General features: G+C 45.6%; 2 protein-coding genes and 1 pseudogene across 5 annotated transcripts; all 3 read left to right on the plus strand.

Annotated features, from left to right (window-relative positions):
• Positions 1–15,657, plus strand: part of LOC118240651 — a 659,061-nt pseudogene that overhangs the window by 600,445 nt on the left and 42,959 nt on the right.
• Positions 1,672–10,980, plus strand: LOC113567665 (alpha-synuclein-like). Of its 4 annotated transcripts, none has more exons than XM_026995753.2 (7): positions 1,672–1,759; positions 1,852–1,891; positions 2,284–2,422; positions 2,718–2,747; positions 6,646–6,788; positions 9,873–9,941; positions 10,336–10,980. In XM_026995753.2, the coding sequence occupies exons 3-7, from the start codon at positions 2,302–2,304 to the stop codon at positions 10,345–10,347; spliced, it is 375 nt and encodes a 124-aa protein (XP_026851554.2). In that variant the 5' UTR covers positions 1,672–1,759; positions 1,852–1,891; positions 2,284–2,301; the 3' UTR covers positions 10,348–10,980. The 4 variants fall into 4 exon arrangements, with proteins under 4 accessions (XP_026851554.2, XP_026851556.2, XP_026851558.2 ...); XM_026995755.2 differs by having other exon boundaries at positions 2,287–2,422; XM_026995757.2 differs by having other exon boundaries at positions 1,682–1,712.
• LOC113567661 (vimentin) lies at positions 12,963–15,598 on the plus strand. The gene is made up of 3 exons (XM_035521442.1): positions 12,963–13,569; positions 14,109–14,780; positions 15,100–15,598. Exons 1-3 carry the CDS (start codon positions 13,101–13,103, stop codon positions 15,141–15,143), a joined length of 1,185 nt encoding a protein of 394 aa, XP_035377335.1. The 5' UTR covers positions 12,963–13,100; the 3' UTR covers positions 15,144–15,598.

Raw genomic sequence — 15,657 nt, forward strand, 5'->3', positions numbered from 1 at the left:
TAGCTGATATTACTTAGTGTATAGTAGTTCTACTATAGCTGATATTACTTAGTGTATAGTAGTTCTACTATAGCTGATATTACTTAGTGTATAGTAGTTCTACTATAGCTGATATTACTTAGTGTATAGTAGTTCTACTATAGCTGATATTACTTAGTGTATAGTAGTTCTACTATAGCTGACATTACTTAGTGTATAGTAGTTCTACTATAGCTGATATTACTTAGTGTATAGTAGTTCTACTATAGCTGACATTACTTAGTGTATAGTAGTTCTACTATAGCTGATATTACTTAGTGTATAGTAGTTCTACTATAGCTGATATTACTTAGTGTATAGTAGTTCTACTATAGCTGATATTACTTAGTGTATAGTAGTTCTACTATAGCTGACATTACTTAGTGTATAGTAGTTCTACTATAGCTGACATTACTTAGTGTATAGTAGTTCTACTATAGCTGACATTACTTAGTGTATAGTAGTTCTACTATAGCTGACATTACTTAGTGTATAGTAGTTCTACTATAGCTGATATTACTTAGTGTATAGTAGTTCTACTATAGCTGATATTACTTAGTGTATAGTAGTTCTACTATAGCTGACATTACTTAGTGTATAGTAGTTCTACTATAGCTGATATTACTTAGTGTATAGTAGTTCTACTATAGCTGATATTACTTAGTGTATAGTAGTTCTACTATAGCTGATATTACTTAGTGTATAGTAGTTCTACTATAGCTGATATTACTTAGTGTATAGTAGTTCTACTATAGCTGATATTACTTAGTGTATAGTAGTTCTACTATAGCTGATATTACTTAGTGTATAGTAGTTCTACTATAGCTGATATTACTTAGTGTATAGTAGTTCTACTATAGCTGATATTACTTAGTGTATAGTAGTTCTACTATAGCTGATATTACTTAGTGTATAGTAGTTCTACTATAGCTGACATTACTTAGTGTATAGTAGTTCTACTATAGCTGATATTACTTAGTGTATAGTAGTTCTACTAGCTGATATTACTTAGAGTATAGTAGTTCTATTAAAGCTGATATTACTTTGCTTAAATCATTACTGTTTTGTGTCTCATCTTGTGTCGGTCTTCCCGCACTGTTGTATTGGAAATGTGCTCCCTTGCAGAATTGGTAAATATGTATACATTATGCAAAAGACCAGAGAAATGGTTAATGTGTAATAATATACAATATCATAAATACTAAAACTTTCATTTTATTATATTGAAATACAATATAATTATTACTCCAATGTTTTATTCCATTTTAAAGGGATCATAATGTCATGCATTCAAACCCAAATAGGCAGAATAATTTAAAATGAATCACAATCGACCCCCAGACAGAAATGCTTATTTTGCCAATGTCCGATACATTTATCAGTCTGGCATTGTTTTTTAAGGGAAGGTAAACATCTATTATTTTAGCCAACAGCCTCTAAGTGGGATCTGGGAAGTGGAAATGTTGATCGAGGTGAGCTTAGAACGGAGACCTGGGGGACACGCGCTGCAGGGCGGCATCCCTCTCTATGCGTGCGTGCGTGCATGCGCACGCGAAAGAGAGAGAGAAAAAAAAAGAGAGAGAGAGAGAGAGAGAGAGAGAGAGAGAGAGAGAGAGAGAGAGAGAGAGAGAGAGAGATAAAGCTCTCGTCTCAGTCACCGACAGCATCAGGACCACTGGGTACACGCGCGCACGGTATCTGGTCCTTCCATATATAACGGCAGAAATCGATTTCAAAGCTGGTTTGCAAAACTAATTGATATTTCATAAAGACTCTTTTCGGATTTGTATAAAGGGCTTTGTTTGTCTAGTTTTTCTTCCTCCTTCTGTACAGATTTTTATTCGAATTCGAAGGAAAGCATCGTAAGAATCAGGTGGGTCCACAATCCACAGGTGTGAAATATTATAGTTTCAGAATTTCTCTTTGAATTTATTTCAACTGTTTAAATTCCTGCAAGCTACATTTATTAAAAAAAATATATATATTTACATTATAAATATGCCAAAAATCTAAACGAACAGAAAGCTTGGCTATTTTTAAGCGATATCTACTACTCTGATATACGTTCCACGTACACGAGAGATTGCACTTAAGCCATAATCGACGCACATTCAGTGCCAACAGGTGCTCATCATTCGCAGGCGACACTTGTATGCTTTCCAGTTTTGATCATAGTGAACGTGGGCGGCCGCGCGCACACTGCGCCCTGCACGTCGCTTGAGAACTTCGAAACATTCCGTTGCGCGTGATGTGACTGCCCCACAGCAGCCGCTCGTGCCCACCATGGACGTGCTGATGAAAGGACTGTCAAAAGCGAAGGACGGAGTAGCCATGGCAGCGGAGAAAACCAAGCAAGGCGTGACGGGCGCCGCAGGCATGACTAAAGACGGGGTCCTTTACGTTGGTGAGTCCTGTGACGACTAAAACGCAGTAACGTGCCGAGTCCGTACCGTGTAGAGGCAACGCGCGAGCTCCACCAAGCACCGCACCCGCAGCCGGCCCTGCACGTGGAGCCGATAGACGGCTAGGACACGCCCACCGCTCGCTTATGTCCCTCGCGCGCTGTCTGTGAACTTTACGCACGGCTTTGTTTTTGTTTTGTGTTGCGCGTGGTAATCTTATCGTGCATGAAATACTGTTAAGAAGCGATTCCTTTTGTTTGATTTTCAATAACTTGACACAATTCTTTAAACCCGCAGGAACGAAAACCAGGGATGGAGTCACAACAGGTAAAACCTCTATTATATTACACGAAGGCTCTGATACCATATTAAAACTACTGAAATAGTTTCAGTTAAGTTCTATTTATACAGCTGCGTCTGTTAATAAATAAAAAGTAAAGAAATTATATAACTGACATATTTTAACTCTGCCACATGATCCCTGCAATACGGCAACAGTGTTTGATTACGCATTCCAGAATTTATGGGCCACTAGTTAGGCAGAAATCGTGCTTTATATATACTGTAGATTAACAAACAAAGCCACTGCACTGCACTATTCTACACCCTGAAGTGCATGCGCCAGCGCTCGTTCCACCAACTCCATCGTTGAACGTGACGCTGCGACGTCAGACGTTTGGCCAGCGTTCCACGGACGTCTGTTGGAAACACGGGGCGTGAGATCATCACGGGAGAATTAGACCGGGGGAATTAGGTGGAGGACTTGAGGGAGAGGAACGAGTGTGGATGAATTCGGGTGGAGAAAGAGATGGATTGACTAAATGGAGAAGCAAAGAGAGCAGAAATGTTCGAATGACACAAAATGATCAGGAACGTTCGAAGCGGAATGAAGTCACACGCCTTTTTCTGCCTTAGCTCATTTTTCATAGATCATTTAACAGAATTTCAAAAGGATGGGTGTGTCTGCACAAGTTAAAGTCTCCATCTAACAGAAGACTTGATTGATAACCTGAAAATTAAAGTCCATACAGCAACAGATTGTTAGGGGATTGAGTCTTTGTGGAACAGCATGTTAGGGGACTGAGTCTTTGTGGAACAGCGCGTTAGGGGATTGAGTCTTTGCGGAACAGCGTGTTAGGGGACTAAGTCTTTGTGGAACAGCGTGTTAGGGGATTGAGTCTTTGTGGAACAGCGTGTTAGGGGACTGAGTCTTTGTGGAACAGCGTGTTAGGGGACTGAGTCTTTGTGGAACAGCATGTTGAGGGACTAAGTCTTTGTGGAACAGCGTGTTAGGGGATTGAGTCTTTGTGGAACAGCGTGTTAGGGGACTGAGTCTTTGTGGAACAGCATGTTGAGGGACTGAGTCTTTGTGGAACAGCATGTTAGGGGACTGAGTCTTTGTGGAACAGCATGTTAGGGGATTGAGTCTTTGTGGAACAGCGTGTTAGGGGATTGAGTCTTTGTGGAACAGTGTGTTATGGTATTGAGTCTTTGTGGAACAGCGTGTTAGGGGATTGAGTCTTTGTGGAACAGCGTGTTAGGGGACTGAGTCTTTGTGGAACAGCCTGTTAGGGGACTGAGTCTTTGTGGAACAGCATGTTGAGGGACTAAGTCTTTGTGGAACAGCGTGTTAGGGGATTGAGTCTTTGTGGAACAGCGTGTTAGGGGACTGAGTCTTTGTGGAACAGCATGTTGAGGGACTGAGTCTTTGTGGAACAGCGTGTTAGGGGACTGAGTCTTTGTGGAACAGCATGTTAGGGGATTGAGTCTTTGTGCACATTTACAGGCCTGTAGCTGAATCTTTGTCCACTGATTCTGACTCTCCTTCATCTCGCATTCCTTTTCATAATGTACAGTTTCATAACTGGACGTATGAAAGATACATCCGTACCCTTTAAGGAGAGGATTCTACAACCATTCCCTTTAAGGACAGGATTCTTGTGTGAACCGTTCATGTAGCTGTAACCTTGGATCCTCTGACAGTGAATGCAATCTACAATCGGCATTCACTCTACCCATCTCCAGGTCTTCATTCATATGCAATATAAATTGATTATTTACATTTGAATAATATCATATGTCATATGCCACTGTCATGCAGGTGATATCTAAATAGTGAGAAAGCCCCACTTAGGGGCTGCATTGTGAACACAAAACAAAAAACATATTACTACAGGTGTTATACTCTACAGGTGATGATCTCTGTAGGTGTTATGTTCTGCAGGTGATCAACTCTATAAGTGTTACGCTCTATAGGTGTTACGCTCTACAGGTGATAATCTCTGTAGGTGTTATGTTCTGCAGGTGATCAACTCTATAAGTGTTACGCTCTATAGGTGTTATGCTCTGCAGGTGGTAAACCTTCTAGGTGTTACATTCTACAGGTCAGGTACTGTAGAGGTGTTCTTCTCTACAGGTGTGATGCTCTATAGCTGTGGAGGATGCAGCGTTGCCTGCATCTGCCCATGTGCAACACAAACCTCCAAATCTCAACAGATTCAACAGACATGTCTGCTCATGTCACCATAGAACCTCCATTGTGCAGTGCTAATCTGCTCATGCCTCCGTGGAACCTCCATTGTGCAATGCTAATCTGCTCATGCCTCTGAGGAACCTCCAGTGTGCAGTGCTAATCTGCTCATGCCACCAATGTACGTCCGGTGTGCAGTGCTAATCTTCTCATGCCTCTGTAGAACCTTCACTTAGACAATGGAGTCTGACCACTTTGAGGATGGAGAGTTTTCAAAATAATGGATGTTCTGGGTGAAAGCCTGCATGAGGATGGCTCTTGGGGTTGACCAGCTGTGTTACTGGCTTACTGAACCCTCAGGGTCACAGAACACAGGCCAGACCCAAATGCTTCTGTCTCATGTGAGCCCCTCCGATGGGCTGGGGACGACTGGCTGGAGTCGATTTGCAGGGGATGATTGACTGGGGTCATTTGGCTGGGGATGATTAGCTGGGGATGACTGGCTGGGGTCATTTGGCTGGGGATGATTAGCTGGGGATGACTGGCTGGGGTCATTTGGCTGGAGACGATTAGCTGGGGATGACTGGCTGGGGTCATTTGGCTGGGGATGATTAGCTGGGGATGACTGGCTGGGGTCATTTGGCTGGGGATGATTAGCTGGGGATGACTGACTGGGGTCATTTGGCTGGGGATGATTAGCTGGGGATGACTGACTGGGGTCATTTGGCTGGGGATGATTAGCTGGGGATGACTGGCTGGGGTCATTTGGCTGGGGATGATTAGCTGGGGATGACTGGCTGGGGTCATTTGGCTGGAGACGATTGGCTAGAGACATTTGGCTAGGTTCGTTTGGCTGGGGATGACTGAGAAAACACAAAAGATGTACTGACTCAGGACACGTGAATGTGTTTTAGCAGGTGCAGTGCTGCAGGCCTGGGCTGAAATGGTGTGCGGCTTAAGTCTCCAAGACGCAGTGGTGACGCCGTGGTTGGCATTACAAATGAGATATACAATGAATATAGTCTGAGAAGGTGACAAGTGACAATATACACGGCAGATCCTGTTTTTATACAGTTCTAAGAATGCCAGTGGCTTCTGTGATGTAATCACCGGCAACCACTGATGTAATGAAACAAATATTTTTGGTCGGTCTGGGTCGGATAGTGCTGGAACACTGGGGTCAGTCTCGTTAGAAAGGTCCAGAGCAGATCTACTTGCGGTTAAAGTTTGGCGGGCATAGGTTCTTGCATGCCTGAGCAGTAATGTTCCAAAGCTGGTCTGCGGTTATGACAACATTACAGCCTTGCCCACGCTGGTTGCAGTTATGACTTAATAACTTGGCCTGACTCGGTGCTAATGCAGGCTGGCCGTACACAGCTTGTCCTTGCGTGCTGTAACACACTGCTTATCTGTGAGATTAGCGCTGAAGTAGCACACAGTTTAAAACAAAATAAGTCAGGTGGCTTTTTTTGGACCAAAGCGACATTTTTTTAAAAAATGTAGGATTTTGTGGTTTGGTGTGTTTTGTTGTTTGCTTGTGTGTAGGCTTTGTCCACACTCAATATACGACAGTCAAAACTGCACACACAGATAACAGATTTGATGTGAATATTGTCTAGAAAAGTGATTTGGTGCAGAATTATTGAAATTGCTGTTGGTCATACGTCCTATACACTATTAGCAGCAACCAGCTTGCTTGGGGTGGGGTCCTCTCACCAATTTCTGTATCACTCCATATTTTTATGTCTTTCCCAGTTGCAGAAAAAACTGTCTCGGGCGTTTCCCAGGTTGGGGGTGCCATGGTAACCGGTGTCACAACAGTGGCTCAAAGAACCGTGGAGGGGGCGGGGAACATCGCCGCAGCAACTGGCCTTGTGAAGAGAGACATGCCCAAAACGGTGAGAATAGCACTAAAAGCACAGGAAATGGGTGGGGCTCGGTGGTCTCCGGGTGCACGCAGTCACGTGATCTTCCACTCCTCTCTGGCATTATTGCACTCGACTGCCACATCATTCACTTTTACAGTCCGTGTAAATTGGCCTTGAGATGTTACTCTGAGCAGTAACATCTGTCTTTCTGCTCAAACATTACTCTACTTCTTCAGAGGATTACAGTGAGGACAGCATCTCTGATCCCTCCCCTTCATTCTAAAGTCCTGTCTGCCCCTCGTGCTGAAGCTTAAAGCTCTGTTGGCTCATCTCATTCTAAGGATTCTTTGGTCTCATTCTGCACTGAGCTCACGAAGTCTTAACTGTAGCCGAGAGATATTGGGTTTCTGATCCTGTGGGCAAAGTAACAGTGCTGTGTGCTTTATGTACACGATCATCCAGGCCATAGAAGTCATGCAAGCTTGGAACCAGTTTTCTCTAGACCGCCGAGTCGGGTTCTGCTCTAAATGACATGCGACAACAGTGCATCTAGTGTGAAGATCTTCTCCACCTCAGCTTCAGTATAAGCTGTGGAGGTGTTCACTGCAGATGCATCCACAGATCTGGTGTAAACGCGACCGCAGAGCCAGCGTAAACGTCTCAGAGTATTCTGGATCTGCTCCTGCCCTCATGAGGCACACGAGCACTGTCTGACAGTCCCTGGAAGCAGGCATCTTTTCTTCTCTATTTCTGATGAAGGCGTCCTCGACATCCTCGACATCCTCGACATCCTTCACACTGCTGAAAACAGCATGCGCTCCTGGCGAAAGACATTCAGTCAGGCGAATACAGTAGACTGTGGACGCCATTAGGTCTGCACACTACACAGCTGCGCCGCACTGGAATTATCATGTAGTAATAATTTTTAAAGTTGCAATTCCCCATTTTATCTGGTAGGCAGTAAACACCCACAGGCAGTGTTAGAATGATATTAAAGCACAATTTAGTCAAGGAAATACACACACATACAAACACACACACACACACACACACACACACACACAAACACACACACTCACTCTCACACATTCACACACCTACTGGATGCTTGGCAGACATATACGACGCTGCCGTGTGACTGCGAGGATCAAATATGAACCATGAATCATACACTCCCTGAGATGGCTCCAGAGTGGGCCAAGGTTGCCATGGCGATTTCGATCATTAAAAGAAAGCTCCATGGGTGGTGGTTTGTGACTGGCTTCATAGGCGAGAAATGGGAGGAGAGGAGGAAAGAGGGATGAGAGGACGAAAAGGAGAGGAGAACAAAGGAGAAGAGAGAGGGAGGAGAGGAGGCAGAGGGGAAAGTGGAGTGGTGCTCTGTTATGAGGCCCATCATCAGGCCTGCTAACACTCATTAATCTGCTCACCCGCTCCTCAGTGGAGGTGATTAGCAAGGGTGAAGGAGCTCTAATGGAGAGGGCTTGTGTGTTGGCCTCGTTGATACAGACAAATGGAGCCCTCACCGACATGACTGAGTGCTACCGAGGCAAAGTGGAGCAGGAGCAAATGGATTTGTTTCCTTTACGAGTCTGATCGAGTTAAAAGCGCAACACAAACACCTTTTCATTACAAACTGTGATTACATTGAAAAAAAAAGCTGAGATGGGGCCTCGATCAATGACCCAATGTGCAACACACACACACACACACACACACACACACACACACACACACACACACACACAGCAGGAGAGGCTAGATGTTGATTAGGCCCGTCTTTCAGCTATTCACACCATCAATGAGGATGAGAGAGATGGATGGAACTGTCACATTATGGGAGAAGGGGCCGCTAAATGAGTTTCAGGACTACAGTGCACCCGTGTCTATAGCTCTGCCCATGTCTGCAGCTCCACCCATATTGTCTGGGACATGTTACCACTGTCCCTACTAAGACAAGCCCACTCATGTTACGTTATGCTTGGAAGGCTTTCTGCAAACACAGTGACACTGTCTGGTTCACCTATGAAGGACCCTGTGAGAACCCTGTTTATGGCTGGCCTGGAGATGCCTGTTGAGCTGAGCTGGTTAGTTAATACTGCCTGTGGACCCTCAGTGTGGAGGACGTTAAGGATGGGGAGGGGTGTTAAGCTGGGTGTGAAAGCAGAGTGGTGCGCTGGGACTCAGGCCAGGAGGGGGCAGTGTGGAACGTGGCAGAGTGATGCATTGTGGGAGTGGGAAGTATCTTTGGCTGGATGAAGCCGACAGATGGAGCAAGAGTGGGCGGAGCTATATATATATATATATATATATATATATATATATATATATATATATATATATATATATATAGAGTGTGTGTTTGTGTTGCTCTTGCCTGGAACTAAACACACAACCACAGCGACTCTTCCTCCACACACACACACACACACACACACACACACACACACACACACACACACACACACACACACACACACACACACAGAGGGACAAAAACATATATGCATATAGATGTAAACACAGACATAGATAAATATACAAACAAACATAGTAGCGACATTCATGTCGGTCATAGTTTACAGAAGGTCTGAGGTTGGTGTGCACGTAGACAGATTCCATTTCTCGTATTGATAAGCATCTTTTATCAGACACACACACACACACACACACACACACACGTATATGCACACCCTGGCACACAGACGCTCCGTCAGGAGATTGCGTTCTCCCCTCTTTCTTTTCATCTCTCTCTCACTTCCTTCTACTTCCCAGTCACTGACATCCCACGTTTCATTCCAGAGGCCTGCGTTCAACTCCATGTTCTCATGTTGTCTAAATAGCCTTTTGTGGGGATAATTATCAGCCAGAAAGATCCAGATAGGCTGTGCATGTAAGTACCTAAAAGGAAAAATGACAAAGTAAAGTCAGTGTAATGTTGGTGGACTAAAGAAGGAAAGAAAGCGCTATAATGAAACCTGAATTCACAGGAATACAAATGTATTTCACTCCCATAAGGGAACAGGCTTTTGGTTTAAGAAAAGATATTTTTTTCCATCCAATGTGATTGTATAAATATGACCCTGACTGGTGTGTGTCTGTGTGTGTGTGTAGGATGATGAGGTGAAGAAATTGCCTGTGGAGAATTCTGATCTGCAGGACTCAGACTACAGCTATGCTCCGGTAAACAGCACGCGTGCACAGTCACGCAATGACACACATTAGGACTGAACCACACACTCATTCCAAACTATAGCATACAAAATCAAACTAACACAACACAACATCGCTCAGTACTCTCCAGCTGCAGGCTTCTGAAGGGTGTGTTACAGAGCTTACAGTAGTTACAGAGCTTACAGGGTAGGAGCCACCTCTTACACTCATCTCACTGTAGTGGGTCAGTTACAGAGCTTATAGAGAAAGACGGTCAACTCTTACATTCATCTCGCCTTTAGGGAAACACTGTCAACAACGGTATTAACAACAAGAGAACATATGGGAACCTACACTGTATGCATTTAATTTAGCTGTTGGAAGTTCAGAGGAAACGTTTCAGTACACTGTGGTGTGTTTTCAGGACTCGGAGTAGAAGCTGTGATCGGTAAAGCATCTGCAAGACACACATCTTCTCAAACATGTTCTGAAGCCTCTGCCTCGGTGTTATCACCTGTGGAGTTCCCAAGCCAGGGAGAGAGAAATACACAAGAGTGTGTGTGTGTGTGTGTGTGTGTGTGTGTGTCTTCCTCACCACTCCGAGGAGGAATGTCCGATACATGGATTTTGTGATTTTGATGTAGATCTGCCAATTTAGTTAAACACTGTACAAAAAACACTAAAATACCATTAAAAGTAAAAAATACTTATGGTCACTATAACAAAGCTGTGATATGAATTTAAACTTAACATCTACTATTTTTGCTCTTAATTCGTCAAAACCAAACTGTTCATTACACATGATGAACTGCTAAACCAGTGGAATTCAGTGCTGATAATTATTTTCTGTGAGCTCAGCACTGAACATGTCTTTCTTTGAGTTTCTACTTTCTGTATGTACTGTGCATATTAAATTTTAAAACATCTGCACAGAACTGCACCTACTGAACCAGATAGTGTCTACGTGGGCATGTGTTGTGGTTGATCAATCGTTGATGGAAAACTCCTCCTTTACCTTGAATTTATCAAACCCACAAATAAACCATTTATATAGAGAGCAGTTATTTGACGGGTGGGTTATGTATATGTTTCTTGCTTTGTATAGAAATAAGCCATCTGCTGCCATTAAACTCCATGGATGCTGGGGGTTTATTGGCTCTCTGACTCCCCCCAACGCCGTCTGTACTGCACCAGTGGAGAGATCACACTGTGCCCCATTGCTGAAGGAGTCCAAACACCAAGCTGATTCCAAGTCTCCTTCCAGAAGACATTGAGGCTTCCGAAGCTTCCGGCATTCGAACAGCTGCCTGGCGTGCAGGCTTAGGCTGTGTCAGACATTCTATTTCTATTGTTCATCTACAGTGAATCATTAATGAGCTCAATTATTTAACTGACGCATATGCAAACATGTCATGATGCACGCATCTACACAAGTATAGGCGAGAACAATGACTGCTTCTGGGAAATGGTTTATTCGGACCGCTCTGGGCTCCCCGATGGCTGTAAATGATCTAGCACCGGAGCCCCAGCCTGACGGACAGGCGTGCAGTTAGAGCCCCCCAGGCAGTACTACAAGCTCATGGGAAAAGGGTGGGGTGGTGCAGGGTGGTTGCCATGACAGCAGTGACAGCAGAGGGCCAGGGGTCAATTAGCGTATGCCTGAGAGGTCGGAACAGATGCCATCGGCACAGCCTGGGTGGGAAGTGCGTCGGAGGGGACGTAGCATGCGACTCCAGCTGACTACTAAGCCAGCCAGAGTCCAGGTCTCACCAGGACATGACAGGTCACTGTTAATAACAGCAGCTCAGAATAAGGTATTACTGGACATAAGTGTAATGACCAACAGTTCATGGTCTGACTGCTGTTTCCTCCATCAAATTGGATTGCTTTAGAAATAAACTCCAAGAACCATGAGATCCAGAGCCTTAACCACGAGAACCAGAGCCTTAATCATGAGGACCAGAGCCTTAACCACAACTGATGAAGTATGCTTAGGCCCAGAGAAGTTTACTTAGGCCCAGGAAGTTAGGAAGTTTGATTAGGCCCAGAGAAGTTTACAACTTCTGGTCATATTACACTAAACTCATTCTTCATCTAGAAAACCTGTAAAATTAAAGCCTGCAGAGTTAAAACGGCCTTAGCAATCGAACATGAAGACTGTGGTGCTCAACAGCTCAATTTTTAGATTTACACATACAGGGTGACATTTTAGCATAGCTTTGTATGTACAGGTGATGACAGATGTTATAAGGTCTGTCTTAAGGTGAACTGTATATGAACAGGCAGAGTAAATGCCACCAGTGCTGTTTGAGATCATTTCTATACAGCTTCATAATAAGGCATTACTCTGCAAACAGCCCCATCTCTTTGGACTGTAGCTGCTATTTCTGGAGATGTGGCTAGTTCTGTGAGGTGAGCTTTACACAGATGCTGCGACACCCCACTCACTGCCTCTCATTCCCCGTGTGCCCCCAACTACCCCCACCCACCCCCATTCACCCCACCCAGCCATTCTTACCCCAACTCATCCCACTCACCCCTACTGACCCTCACTCAGCCCACCCACCCTTATTTACTCCCACTAGTCTCACTCACCCCTACTTAGCCCAACTCATACCATCCACCCCCACTTTGGGCCACTCAACCCAACTCACCCCTACTTACCCCCACTCATCCCAACTCATGATTTTTTTAAATCAAAATCATGGTATTTATGCCCTGCATAGCAAAATCCTGCCAGAGGAAAACATTAGCAAGGCCCAAGCACACAGTTCTTCCATGGACAACCCAAACCCCCTCCCCTGCCTCTCTTCTCGCTCAGCGTGATGAGGGGGTTGAAAATAGCAAGTGTGCACGCTGACTGCACTATGTGTCGTGTGGGTGTGATGACCTGCCAGGGCTTCACACGCCTCCTTAACGAATGTTACGTTAATTAACCAGGCGTCTCTGACCACAGGCTTCAGCCGCAGAGTCATGATCCACATTTATAACATGGCAAAAGTGTCCGAAACTTTCAAGGGGCCCCGTCACATTCTTGGTGGCCTGATAAAAGCCCTCGAACCCTCCTCTGCCTCCAGCAGTTCACATTCGACCCGTTGCCCCTGAAGAGAACCAGCAGACGTCTTCCTCCTAGGTGGAAATAGATCCAGAGCTCCAAGGACCACACCGCCACTCCCAGAGACACCGGCAATGATGAGAGGCAGTTCCTACTCCCAGAAGACCTTAACCGTGTGCGGCTCGAGTCGCATGCGCGTGCAGAGCCCATCGCCGTCACGCTGCCGCGGGCTGTCCCACCCCCGTGGGCGTGCCGGCTTCCAGGGCCAGGCTGTGGAGCTGGGCACGGAGCTCCACCAGGTCCACGCCAACGAGAAGGAGGAGATGCAGGAGCTGAATGTGCGCTTTGCCGGCTACATCGAGAAGGTCCAGGCCCTGGAGCAGAGGAACTCCGCCCTCCGAGCGGAGCTGGAGGTCCTGCAGGGCCGCTTCAAAGGCGGCCCGTCCGGACTGGGCGAAGAGTACGAGGTGAAGTTTAAGGAGATGAGGGACCTGATCGAGGCGCTGACCGGCGAGAAGGGTGCGGCCGACATCGAGCGGGGCTACCTGGAGGAGGAGGTGGAGGTGTGGAGGCTGAAGCTGGAGGAGGAACTGGCACTTAAAGGTGAGTGGGAGCACCGCGAATGCAGCGCTGCAGATGGGTGGAGTTATGGATGGCATTATTGTGAGTGTTTATACAACTATGCTTGGTTAGAATTACTGTGTATAAAGCTATTATTGGTTAGGGTTAGTGGTTATATATCTATCCTTAGTGAGAGTTAGTGGTTATACAGCTATGTGAACAAAGAGTAAGTATGATTGGTTAATTAAAAGTTTACATAGCAATATTTTGCAACAGAAAGAAAGCAGTGGTTGAATGTTGAAAGACAGGTAGGATTTACTACACCATAATTTGTCATTAATTCCTGCTACTCTGAGATGTGAGAATTAAAAGCTTTTGTTTTAGGGCAACTCAGTTATCTGATCTTACTGTATATACCATTATTTAGTTAAAGCACATAAAATGTTGAGAGAATTAAGGGAGCTAGAAAGAATTGTGAAGTGCTGAAACATACTTTAAGGCATAACACACAGGAAGTGTCTCATCTCAACTCGCAATCAGAGAAGTTCCATCAAGTTTTGCGTGTCTCTTTTCTTCCGCAGAGGAGGCAGAGATGATCCTGCGCGAGTTCCGTCAGGACGTGGATAATGCCACGCTTCAGAAGGCCGACCTGGAGAAGCGCGTCGAGCAGCTGGTGGCTGAAATAGAGTTCCTCAAGAAGCTCCATGACGAGGAAGTGGCCGACCTCCTCAAGCAGATCGAGGAGTCGAAGGTAACCGTCGAGCTAGAATCGGACCGGCCCGACCTGGCGGCCTACCTGCGCAAGATGCGCGCTGAGATCGAATCCGTGGCTGCCCGCAACGTGCAGGAGGCTGAGAAGTGGTATAAGGGCAAATTCGACACGCTCAAGGAGCACGCCAGTAAGCACGAGAGCCAGATGAAGACCATGAAGGAGGAGATCAACACTTTCCGCAACCAGGTGACCGACCTGCAGAATCAGATTGACAGCCTGCGCGCCCGCAACGCCTCCCTGGAGCAGCAGCTGGAGGACATGGAGCTGGCCCACCTGGATCAGGTGGGCAGCCTGGAGGGTATCATCGCCCAGCTGGAGAGCCAGCTGTGCGAGACCAAGGCAGAGATGGGAAAGTACCTGGCCGACTACCAGGAGCTGCTGCACATCAAACTGAAGCTGGACGCAGAGATCGCCACCTACAGGAAGCTGCTGGAAGGAGAGGAGAAGAGGCTTGGAATTGTGGCCGCCGAGGGTGTGGCAGGTGAGGTACACCATGGCGATGTAACACTGAAGGGTTTTTCCGGGTATGACGCATTTTAAAGCAGCTCAGGGATAGATGGAGATCAATAAAGTTGAAACCATATTATTTTGGCAAACAGAATTTAGACAGTAAAGGTCATGTTCGATCAGCGAAAGCTTACAGAGGGCCACATCACACATGATTATCATCAACACCACACAGTTTCCATTTTCAAGACTACAGTCAAGTTAATATTATTCTCCATTTCACTAGTAGCCACAAACACCCTTATATTCAACATGTACAACCAAATTAATCGTAAGGGTCTTCTGTTCTACAGATGTTAAAGCCACAGCCATGGCTGGCAACCATGAGAATCGCTGAAAACTGCACCCACGGAACTTCCTCCTACAACCCGAGACCGCCACCGTCCCCAGGACACGCTCTCCCACCAGGACAGACCCCTCCACCACCGTCTTCCCGCCCTGGACACAGACCCCGCAACCCTCGCTAGGCACCCACGGCTGGCTAATTCGGCCTTCGGGAAACCTGACTCATTCTTCACATGACACCTAAAGTCAAAATCTCCAGTGACGCACCCGATGGGAACGTCATCAATACTTCTTAATAAAGCTTGACTTGAGTGCAGTTGTGTCTGTAGTGATTTGACCCTTTGCAGTGTTATGATTATGAATAATGTTGTTGAGGAGATTTACAAACTATACATGTATATAACCCATATAAATTTAAGGTTTTAAAATTTACTTTGCTAATCAGGTCATCAGAAACACAGATTAGAGAAATTTAAAGTAATAAAGGCTAAGCACTTTTTTTTTTGTTCCCCCAGTGTGATGCCTGGAAAAAACCACCCACTGAAATGACCCAACTTCCCACACTG

This window comes from Electrophorus electricus, chromosome 22 (genome assembly GCF_013358815.1).
Source record: "Electrophorus electricus isolate fEleEle1 chromosome 22, fEleEle1.pri, whole genome shotgun sequence".
NCBI lineage: Eukaryota > Metazoa > Chordata > Actinopteri > Gymnotiformes > Gymnotidae > Electrophorus > Electrophorus electricus.